This window comes from Oxyura jamaicensis, chromosome 10 (genome assembly GCF_011077185.1).
Source record: "Oxyura jamaicensis isolate SHBP4307 breed ruddy duck chromosome 10, BPBGC_Ojam_1.0, whole genome shotgun sequence".
In the NCBI taxonomy this organism is placed as follows: domain Eukaryota; kingdom Metazoa; phylum Chordata; class Aves; order Anseriformes; family Anatidae; genus Oxyura; species Oxyura jamaicensis.
The window spans coordinates 7,151,431-7,163,475 of record NC_048902.1 but is presented as its reverse complement, the minus strand read 5'-3'; the positions used below and the strand labels follow the sequence as shown (position 1 = coordinate 7,163,475).

Below are 12,045 nucleotides of genomic sequence, written 5' to 3'. Positions count from 1 at the left end.
ACAAGTGTGCCTGTCCTGGAAAAAGTCAGCAATGGTGAACACAATGGAAATGCCAACCCTGCCAAGACCCTTAAACTGATGGGAAAAAAGAAACCTCTGAAATGAATTTGCATCAAGTACTACACTGTCCTTCTTCAAATGGACATTATAGACAGTGAATTTGACTTCTAAAGATGTCTGGCTTCCCCTAAACAGAAACAACATTTGCATTTTTAATTACCATATTGTCAGAAGAAAGAAGATTAAGTTCTGGAAATTAATTTATACTTAACAGCTGCTTCTGAGAATGACAGATATATGGAGAGATTTAGGAGCAAAACAAGATGTTGAGTCTCCAAAGTCACATTCAGTTCTGTGTTTCCTTAACATTTGCAACCCCCACTCCCCCCAAAGCAGCTCAGAAAACTAGGCACACATTGAAAATACATTTGTACATTTGATGTTTTTGTAAGCCTGTTTCCCATTTTGCAGTGAAATGCCTAGGCCCTTACTCCGAGAGAATAAACTAAACGTAATTGTTTCCTTAATTTTGCCTGATGAAAATTCTGACACATGAGGAATTCGATCTCTTTGGAACCGCTGTGTCAACATATGTGTACACTGGTCTGCTTCCTCAGGATGATCCTTAGCCAACTAGTTTCCATAGTAAACAGAAGCACATGAATCCTCAATAGCTAAACAATCTGCAGAATTATCAAAATGAATGCCTCCTGTAACAGTAAGGTTATAACTAGGATTTATTAATTGCATAATTCTTTAGAACAGCAGAAATTGAGCACCTCAAAGATAATCTTTTCACACAAGCAAATATGTCCAAAAATGCTTAAGTGCAGTCAGGCCCCATAGCAAGGAGTAACATGTTCTGCTCCAGCAACTGCAACACTAGTGCCACCTGTATGATTGCTGTGCGTGTTGGAATTGAACAAGTGGATGCAACTATTAAAACTGAATGGTTTATAAACTACATTGTTTTAAAGGCAATTTACAACTCGCAACAGACCCTCATCTGCTGCAGACCCATGTACAGATATGACATGAGAATAACAATGAAAGTTTCAAAGTTTCACTCAACTCAGCACACATCAATACTGAGATGGAACAAGCATTGGCATATGCGTAGAAGAGCAGATCAGTCCTCAGCCTTCCTAAGAACACAGCTTACAAGTTGTTTTAGACTAATTTGTGCATGCCCAAGAAAGCCATGACACAGATGGAACCGAACTTGAAAAGGGATGCAAAGAATAACAAGGGATTCTACAGGTACATTGATCACGAAAGAACAAGGAGAATGTACCCCCTCTGATAAATGCGAAGGGAGAACTGGTAACAACTGACACAGAGAAGGCTGAAGTGCTCAAGTTCTTGGCCTCAGTGGTATCCATCAGAGGTCCAACTTGGGACCGGTGCTGTTTAGCATCTTTAGCAATGACAGACAGGGGGATCAAGTGCACCCTCAGCAAGCTTGCAGGCGTCACTAAGCTGAGCAGTGCAGCTGATACAACAGAAGGAAGGGATGCCATCCAAAGAGACACAGACAAAGCTTGAGAAGTGGGCCCATGTGAACCTAATTCTTCACTCTTAATCTTCTTTCTCCTTACAATGTGGTAATTAGAATTCTTCACAAGGAGGTGAAGCCCTGGCACAGGCTGCCCAGAGAAGCCCCATCCTTACAGGGGGATGTTCAAGGTCAGGTTGGACAGGGAGCCTGGGCAACCTGGCCTACAGGGCGGCATCCCTGCCCATGGCACATCTCTGCCCATGGCACAATTTTTAAAGACCACCTTCCAAGCCAAGCTATTCTATGGCTCTATGAAATACAGTGGCTGAATACTACTCCTTGGCATCTCAGTGTTGAGATACCCACAGAGTCATCTCTAGCAACTGTAGACCTAGGGGTGCTGAAATACCAGAGTAACGTAGAGCAGGAAGCAAAAGAATTTCTGACTCTGAAACTATCTTGCTGTCATTTCCTTTAATCTGAGGAAAACAAACCTGAGGCAGAATGTGAATGGCAAGAATGCGTATAGCAAGAGAACAGATCAGGTAAACACAGAACAAACAAATCATTTGGATCGCAGACTGTCTCTCTCAAATCCAAACAGAACTCAGGAGAAAGAGTCCTGAGATCAAAAAGCTGTTAATCTCCTTGGTTCCGTGCTCCTCCAGAAGAGATCTTTTTTCATGTACTTTCCAGATTCTTTTTGTATTTATGGAACATATTATGGATGTATTACGTACATGACTAGCTCTATACAGCCTTCTGCAAACAGTCAAGATGAATTTATCATTCCACCCATTTTTTTTCAAAGAAGTCATTATCCTCTTCAATTTTGGTTGGAATCTGGGCCACAGTGAGTTTTCTAAGACAGCAAGTATTTGGGGGAGGAGAATATTCTCAGGGCTTTAGGGTAAAAAAAAGAAAAGAGGCTTAAGATAAGAAACGCCTGTTTGACTTATAGAACAGAACAGAATGTGGAAGGTAAGCAAAGAGGGAAGAATAAAATGAGCAAAAATTGACAGGTTCTGGTGTATAGTTTGAAATCTGTTCTGGTGTACAGTTTGAAACAAGTACTGTGACTGAGTATGGGAGACCAAATCTAACAAAAAATACCCAGATTTATTTTAAACAAAGAAAAACATTTAGACATTTAATGTGAAAATTTTGCAAGGGCTACAAAGATGGTGAAGGGTCTAGAGGGGAAGATGTATGAGGAGCAGCTGAGGTCACTTGGCCAGTTTAGCCTGGAGAACAGGAGGCTGACGGGAGACCTCATTGCGGTCTCCAGCTTCCTCCTGAGATGGAGTGGATGGGAAGGCGCCAACCTATTCTCCTTAATGACCAGTGATAGGACCCACAGGAATGGTGTCAAGCTGAGGCAGGGGAGGTTTAGGCTAGACATCAGGAAGAGGTTCTTCACTGAGAGGGTGGTTGCACACTGGAACAGGCTTTCCAATGAAGTAGTCACTGCACCAAGCCTGTCAGAGTTTAAGAAGCAATTGGACTGTGCACTTAGTCACATGGTCTAAACTTTTGGGTAGACCTGTGCGGTGCCAGGAGTTGGACTCAATGATTCTTATGGGTCCCTTCCAACTCGAGATATTTTGATTCTATGATTGTATTGCTACGTAGCTCTAGGAATTACATTAAGAAACTCAAACTTTCTTCAATTATTTTCTTTGCTAGTGGCAAGCATAAACACAAATTTGACTTTATGTCTATGTCCTGTATTCTTAAACAAACAAGTTGATGTAATTGATTAGACATGCTGTATTCTCACCAGTAAATGAGGCTTAGATTTGCTAATCTGTAGTTGGTGGCTGCATATTTCAGTTTCAGATACTTTAATATGTCCACTTAAAGCCACTTAGAAGAAATCTCTAGGAGTCCATGAATGTCGTTGCCGATTCAAATAATCTCCAGAAACTTGAATATTTCAGAAACCCTTGTTCTAACACACATTATTGCTTCCTGCTGTTATAATATATTGCTCTTCTGCTGCTATTATTTGTTAATTATCTGTGGTCAAGAAAAGACATCTGAATACAGGATTCATGAGTATGGATTTTGCAGGATAATTTTATTCAGGGCTTTCAGGGTGTCGTGAGTTGGAAAGCTCTTTGTGATATGGTGCTAACTTAGGGTTTGGGGATGACATTGGTAGGTACCTTGTCTTTTTCTGGAATCAGAACTGCAAAAGGCATGTTTTATATTTTTTCCTAAAGTTTTCACAACCTCTTTGGTGTGGAGAACAGGAGTGTGCCTAATACATCTAGAGCTTACAGTAGGTTTAAAAAAAAAAATACTGAAATGCCTTATTTTAATTTCTTTGCTGGGGACCATTTTTACGTCAGCACCTTACTACCTCCACATCTGCTCCAGAATGCAATCCAATTTAGGTACTTCCAGTCTTCCTCATATCCTGCAGTTTGAGCTGAAGTACTGAGTTTGCTCTAGCTTGTTTTTCCTGAATAACAAAACTGTTCATAAAGTATGTCACTAACAGCCAGTATTATAAAAAGTTCAGAGATGTAATTTCCATCGGAAGGGACCCAGCACGCGCACGGAGGCCCCTGCTTACCAGGAGAACGTGTTCCAGGAGTTCCAGGTATCCCAGCGTACATTCTGTTCCAAAGCGCAGGGCTCTCTCTCGAACTTCTTCACTCACCTCTTGGTGATAGGATGCTTGCTGTGGAGGCAAAACAACATTAGTACCCCCCCAGCTGCTCCCAGTTGAGGAGGTCAATGCAAAGAGGATAGATGAAGAAGAGGGGAAGAGATTTCTCATAATAGACAGAAGACATTAGAGCTTGAGAGCCAACTATTTCTACTGTAAAATAGGTGAGCAAACTGGGCTTCAAAAGTAGCAAGGTTCCAGTTTTCAGAAAAGCATTAATACATTTCCTTTCATTAGCACATCTTCCTCTCTGGCTATCCTTCACCAGTATTTCTCAGCATCCTTCCTTAGGTATTGTCAGCAGCAGTACTACTTTCTACCAGTTAAAGCCAAAGACAGAAACCCCTGAAGAACACCCTGAAAATAGAGGAATATTTCTGATTTCTTTTAATGAAAATGTATCACTTGAAAAACATCTTGAGGCTGGAATTGGCTCTTGGGTTGCACACAATGTTCTACAGTGCAAGGTTTATGCCACTGTAGCTCTTCCTGTTTACTAATATCAACAAAAATAAAAAATGTAAGAGTAGTTTTGCAACCCACAAATGAGTGTATACATGTTTCAGTTCACAGAAGTGCTAAAACCCTATTTTATAGTAAGCCTGGACAGTCAGTCTTGAAGGAATCAATACAGAAATGGTCATCTGGTTTAGAAGCCAAAACACTGGGCTGAACCCAGAAAGCACTGTACCAGAGTTCAAGCACCAGCCTAGTGCTTTTCCTTTTTTCACTTTTCCTTCTCCTTTCCACAAAAAAAAGACAGGGGTTTGTTCCTTGTAGAAAACTTTGCAAACAACAGATGAAAAGTGCTCTAGAAGCACCAGGATGTTGTTATTCTACATGAGAGGGAGAAAAAAGCAAACCAACCAACACCAAAAAACACTTGGCTGCTTTTTGTTATCTTCAGACATTCTAAGTAAAAACTTAATAATGGCTTTAGCTTGACATAGGGATTTCATACAGCAATCGACAGCGTGAGAACCATTCCTTTAAATACAGACAAGCAGCAGCAGCAGCTTTTGACTTCTTAATGATTTCCACTAAGTATAATGTCTGATATAAGCCTGAATAATTCAGTCATTTAATCCATAATAAAAAGTGAAAACTGCAGCCTATTCAAGCTTTGTATTTTCTAAAATAAAGGTCTGTTTCATTGGGAACTTCTAAATTGAACATAAGTACTGGTTGTAGACAAGTAAAACTTGCTAAATAAGTTAAAAAATAGTATTTTCTCTCACTGAACAGCCCCCCATTCACCCCCGCAGCCTCCTGCCTTCGATTAGGGCTGAAGATTATCGCTACTATTTGGGGTGCTCCTCGCAACCCTCCACACCCAAAGCCAAGTGCTGTTGTCAGCTGGGCCTGGAGCTGGTCTACGGGCTCCCTCTGCTGGTACACTCAGCATCAGCAGAGCACAGAAACCATCCAACCCTTCATCTTGCAATAAATAATCTGAAGGGAAATGAGAATTGAAAAACAGGATAGGTTTTTCCCCACCTTCAGCGTACTTCAAGTAAGTTCTAGAGATCCTGCAAATGCAGTACTGCTTATTTTCCTTTTTCAAATCGAGCAGAAGGCTTCCCCAGTGTACCATATGAATATATTGTGTAATACCCTAAAATGCCTCATGTACTTAAGTATTTTTATACATGCAGTTAGAACAAACATCTGTAGGAGAGAAATATAAACTTCCTCTGTGCTTTGCATGCATGACCAAGATTGATATCCAAATACTTACAAAGTATTTCTGAGGTTTGATAAATCTTAAACCATTTACTTCACAGCACACTAAAGAAGTGATAAACTCATTTTAAAAATACATTTTTGTAATCTAGAAACATTCTAACATAAATCTCACTACATCAGTTAGGACTTATAACGGAAGTTCCCTGATGTGCAAAGCCTGACAAAGCTTCTCAAACAAACATGTTTGTTTGTTTTGATTTCCAGACATTTTCCTTCTGCATATTGCTTGCTTTGCAAAGCTAATTCCCTGAGAATTCGTGAACGCTTTTCTAGCCTTCCTTAGTACATTATTCAATTTGCAGAAAGTTTCATCCTGTAGGCCATCAGCTACAAACTACAGAACCATTAAATTAACTGCGAGCAAAAATGAACATGAGAAGATAAATACTTTCAAAGCAAATGTTCAAAACTACATACCAAGCTTTGCACTGTGCATATAATATTTTTAGAAACAGGTGACTCTTCTTGAGAATTTGTTGCTCATTTGGAGAGAGATCCAAACAAAAATGTGTCTACACTAGCCAATTCCAAATGACAAAGGATGTTTAGTGCATTTCAGCACCTGAATTGATGCTGAAGCCTTTTGTCATAACATTGCACGATTACAAATTGTTCTACCCTATCCTAGAAGTTTCAATTAACTGGATTCTGCCTAAGACATTATATGGAATAGTTCTTGTGTAATTAGCATGGTTGCTTAGTTTTCCTGTGCAAATTATACCTGTTTCATTTTGTTATGCTTCTGAGATTAGCAAGTAGAGAGGGTAGAATCAAAATGTGAAGTACACAAAGTATTCAAGAACTGTCAGGCACTAAAAACCTTCTAAGAAAATTACGTCAAAATAAAAAGTTTAATTCAACAGTTTGTATAAATCCAGCTTTATGTTATATTAGACTTTCCACTTTGTTTTTTAAAATGATCATTAGTCAAAAGTTATCTCTCCAATTTGGCCAGTATTAAGCTAAAAGTAAGCTGGGACAGACTTTGGCAGGAATGCAATGAAATAATGAAATTCACAAGTCACAGAGAACACCATTTTCCCGTCATCTTCCATGCATGTAAAGACATAATAAATACAATTTATAGACAAAGATCAACAGGAATGAGTTAGTTCATATGGTCTTTACAGTCCCAACGTTTTTATTTATGCATAGATCCTTTTTACCATCAGAAAAAAAGACAAACGATTCTTGAGTCACTTACACAACATATACATGGCTGCCCCAAGTTTTGTACATCTGCTTTTAAAAGTTTTCTAAACTTGCTTGAGCTAGATAAGAGGATATCAATATTTTCAGTGCAAATATCAAACACATTTTTGTAAAGCAAAAAAGAAGCTGATCAAACCAACACGTTTGGCTAGGGAGAAAAAGACTACTAAAATAGACCTAAATGACTACCTTCAACAGGGGATTCCTAGAAATACTGCAATCATATTTCTGACCATAGTGCTATTCTTATATTCTACTGCTTGTGCAGATTGCTTGTCTCCCAGTTTAGTAAGGTATTGGAAACATGAAAATTAGGTCAATTAAAACTTAATTTTCACAAAAATTAAACTGCGAGCATTAGTATTGTTTTTTTTTTTTGTTTATTTAGCACAGAAAATTCTGATAGGGATGTTACTATATTACCTTAGAATTATCATAACCATTAACTTCCTCATCTGAAAAGTAAAACATTAATAAAAAGAAAACTGAACAGAAGCTATAATATTCAAGGGATTTGGAGAGAGAGGAAAAAAAAACAGTCTTAGGCAAGGAAGTGAATCTTTACCTTACAAGCTGTTAGCATGTCAGCTACTGCTTTGCGGCTCAGATTTGCTGTAGCAATCACATCCTCCTGTCTGCATGAGTTCCCAGCTGCAACAGCTTTGGCTGTTGCCATGGTGATTCCTTTCGTCATCCGGATTGATTCTTCAGGTGATGATGTCTTTTCTGGAACCTCATTTGACTGAAACACCTGTAAGTGGAAGCAGAAGAAAAGCCTGACACCCTTCAAGTCAAACCAGAACAACTTAAACCACAAAAAAAGAGACAACAACTGGAAGCAGCCTTCAAATAGCAGGAAATTAGAAACATATTCAGAGTACTTCAATATCATTCTCATTGGTCATCAGCCTGGTTCTGATAAGCCTGCTCACCTACAGACAGAGAAACAATAAGCTGAAGAAAGGATACAAGAAAAGCTTAATCCATTCATCTCAAAGGACAACTCTGACATCTAAGTACCTAGATCACAGTTTTACAGACAGTTTTTTAGAGTGTTACAATATCAAAAGAATTAATATTCTTTCAGTTACATGTATTTTTTCATCCTGACCTCTACCTACACTGCTCTACTCAAATGAGGAGATCCTTCCTTAGCAAAGGCTGTGGGCTACCAAGCCCTTGCTGCCAAAACCAGCACAGTGCAGGGTAGACTGAGAACATCACCAAAATATTCAAATGCCTCTTAAAAAAATGGAGGTGGAGAAGGGATTTAAAAAATGTAGAGCATTTTCTCTTTCTCTACACTTGGTGTCCCTTAAAAGTCTAAAGATTTTCCATGGAGAATTGTCTGAAAACAGTTCAAACTATCTAACAGTACATACCACTTATGGATAGAAAAATACATTAACTGTTGTAAGAGATAGATAAAAGCTGGGTAACCTTAGATTTAGCTCATATTTCCTGTTGTCAAGCTTTAATCTATTTGCTTGCCAATCTTTTACTGCAGTAGCAATTCCAAGTGTACAATTAATCTATTTTCTCTAATACACACAGTGCAAGCAATGCTTTGGGAGTATTTCAATCTTACTCATGCTAGTGGTTACAGAATCCAAATATCTTGACAAACATTAGCCTGGTTTATCCCATGCTCCTGGTTCATCAGTGGTGGTTTTTTGTTGTTGTTTTTTCTTCTTTTTTTTTTTTTTTTTTTTTTTTTTTTACTTTTTCTCTCCAGAAATGGAAGTGATATTAAAAATTAAGTCTAATCAAGTATGCAAACAACATTCCTTGGTGTTGCTCAGCTTCAGCCCATGGAGTTCCAGGTCAAGTTTGAAACATTTTCCTGAGCACATATGTGCCATTCTTGCTTCCTCTCTGTGCCTTCCCAGCACTCTGCTTTTCTTCCCACATCCTCCTAGAATTCCACTTTTCTCCCCATGAAAAAAACTGTCACCACCACCACCACCACCACCGGCCTGTTCCTTACCAAGTCCCATCACTAAACTATTTCCCTTAGTGCCATGTCCACATGTTTCTTGAATATCTCCAACTTTCCAGCCATTCTCACCCAAGCTTATACCACTGCATGGAGTTGTTATGACCCAAGTGTGGCACCTGGCTTATGTCGTGACTGGACTTGTCCCATTGATCTCTCTGCAAAGCCTTCCTAACTTCAACCAGATTGACTGTTTCTCCTAACTTGGTGTTGTCTGCAGACTTACTGAGGGTGCACTCAACTCCCTCATCTGGATTATTGATAAACAATGCTAAACAAAACTGGCCCCAGTACTGAACCCTGGGGAACACCACTGGAGACCAGCCGCCAACTGGATTTAACAATGTTCACTAGGACTCTTTGAGCCCAGCCACCCACCCAGCAAACTAGAGACCTGTCCATGCAACGAGCAGCCAGTTTCTCCAGAATACTGTGGGAAACAGCAAACACTTCATTAAAATACTATGAAGTATTTTTTTGAAGAAAACGTCTATATTTTTCAAAAATGGATTTTAACCAAAAAGGGAACAAAACAGGCTTCTTCACAAACGCACAAGTATTGATTTATGTCACTGACCAGTCTACTAGTAAAAGAGTAACTGAAAGGTGCAGTTGTAGGTTATGTGATTATGTCTTAAAGAGGAAGAAAAACAACTGTCATGGTCTAACACCTAATTTGGGAGAAAATTCTATTCTATTGTTAATTCCTACTTAGACAAAATATTGGATACCAGGCTATTTATTACGATATGGAATTAGAAGCGCTAAAGGAAAAAGAAACAAGATTAACTGTAATACAGCTTTGATAGTAAAGAGACATTTTGAAAACTAGGGTCAATAAAAAAAGCAAAGAGCATTTGACTCAAAATAATATCTGCAGTGAACGCATTGTGTCTAAAGAACAAAGAACCAGTTCCTTCCTGATTTTTACATGACAGTAGCATCTCAAATCCTGCAGTGGGGACTGGTAACATCTGAAAGGACATACGCTGAAGTGGTATGTAATTCTACTTTCAGAGATGATTTATAACAGATGGAGGGAACCAAATTGCATCTAACTGCAATTACAGTTACTTGCAGGGCAGTAAAGTATAGCTTGAGGAGTCCCCAGGCAGCCTGGTTTGATGTTAAGAGTTTATTTACAAAAGCTGTCAAGTATGGCTATTCTATTCTTTACCGTGAGTTCCTGTTTGATATACTCAATTGTGGCCTCAAGAGCTCTTGTCCCTCGAGTAGCTTCATCTTCTACTGCTTTCACTGTCTTCAAAAGTGATGTGACATTTGTTACCATCACCTGAAAAAGAGAGAGGTAAAGAGAAAGATGCATGATTCCTTCTTTGCATTTTTCAGAGCATGGTATGAATCAAGGCAGATTGATCTAAGTAGTCATATTATTTCTAATAGGGCCTAAAAAGCTTCATGAACTGTATTTGTTACAGGAACAAATATCAACTCTCCTGTTTGCCAGCTTATAAATGTTCCCTGTAAGTAGCAGAAGCGTAGCACAACTTGCTGCAGAGTGAGACTACAGCTATTGTTCCCGTTACAAACCCAATAGTTCTAATGCAGCGTAACCTGTCGCTGTCTTTTCTATACCCCCCAGTGTGCTGACATACAAACAATACCTAGTCACACTTGAAGTCTTGGGAATTAAGAGACAGAAAGGTCAGCTTGTTGAGTTTAGGAATTAGATAGCTCTTCAGAGCAAAAAGAGCCAAGAAACTGCTTTTCTTGGCTAGACTGGTCATTTTTAAGTAGTGCCTCTACAGCATGCTGTTCTCATCTGCTCCAAAAGGAACAGACGTGCAGGTCTTACAGGTAAGGAAGAGACATGAGTAAGAACTTGTAGACAAAAAGCTATCATTACACTCCCATAACGTGAAAGCAGAAGTAATACTGCCTAAGTCTCCACATCTGGAAATATTTTGCAGACACAAAGTTGAAAGATCTTTCTGAGGCACTGTCATAATACATCACAGATGCAAGGAAAATATAGCACAAATATAGCATAGATGTGATGGAATCTACATGACTTTTGAGCTTTGACACTTATGTACTACTTCCTGGAAACATCTAGGAGAAAAGGACTGGACATGCACAACATCTTGCTGTGGAATTCTTGGTGGTGTCGTTCCCCCCTAGCCTGTAAGGTCTAAATAAGGAATATAACATGCTTATCTTGAGCATTATTTAGATTCCAGGATGTAGGCAACATTTTCTTATAAGATACAATTTAGTCTATAACAGTATTAGATGAGAACTTGCCATCAGACATGCAAAAGATGCAAGTTTCTCTTTAGAAAGATTACAGTTCTTACATCAAAAACCCAAAAGTTACCTGACAGCCTACAAAAACTGATAGCTTCAGGGAAACCCAATAGTATCTTACTATTTTCCTGTATCATCCCAGAATGCTAATGAAACAAAGAAAGAGATGAAATCTCAGTGAACCAGAAACTGCTGAAATCCAAGCTTCAGCTCCTAGGAAGTCTGACTGTACCTGATACTTTCAGATAAAAAATAAGAACAAGCTTTCACCTTGGCAGCCCCCTTCAGCTGGTACATGGATGGGTCATCTGCTGGTTTGCTGGCAGCTCCTTTGGTAGCACCAATGAGATCAGAAAGGGCCTTTGCAACATCCTTGATAGCATTAATCAGGACAACCTATAGGAATGAGAAATAGCCTTGAGTCTCAGCCAAGAAATGTTAGCCTGGATGAAAGCATGATTTTTAGAGAACTGCTAAACAAAGCCTAGTAGTGAGAGTTAACGACACAAACATACACCAATATAATCACCCTCCCTCTCTCTACCCCAATAAAACATGTAATATTCTAGAAAAGGAAAAACTGTTTATAGCTACAGTATTTCATACAACCAGTCAGTTTATAAAAATGACTATTTCCTGGGAAGAAAC

The 12,045-nt window shown here is 39.0% G+C and overlaps 1 protein-coding gene across 2 annotated transcripts in view; it reads right to left on the bottom strand.

Moving 5' to 3' along the window:
- Positions 1 to 12,045, bottom strand: part of TLN2 (talin 2) — a 170,745-nt gene that overhangs the window by 21,187 nt on the left and 137,513 nt on the right. For both annotated transcript variants that reach the window (XM_035336334.1, XM_035336333.1), the window contains 4 exons: positions 11,668 to 11,793; positions 10,307 to 10,423; positions 7,699 to 7,884; positions 4,080 to 4,187 (listed from right to left, as the gene is read on the bottom strand). In XM_035336334.1, the coding sequence (XP_035192225.1) occupies positions 4,080 to 4,187; positions 7,699 to 7,884; positions 10,307 to 10,423; positions 11,668 to 11,793 (537 nt within the window). The remainder of the gene's footprint in view (positions 1 to 4,079; positions 4,188 to 7,698; positions 7,885 to 10,306; positions 10,424 to 11,667; positions 11,794 to 12,045) is intronic.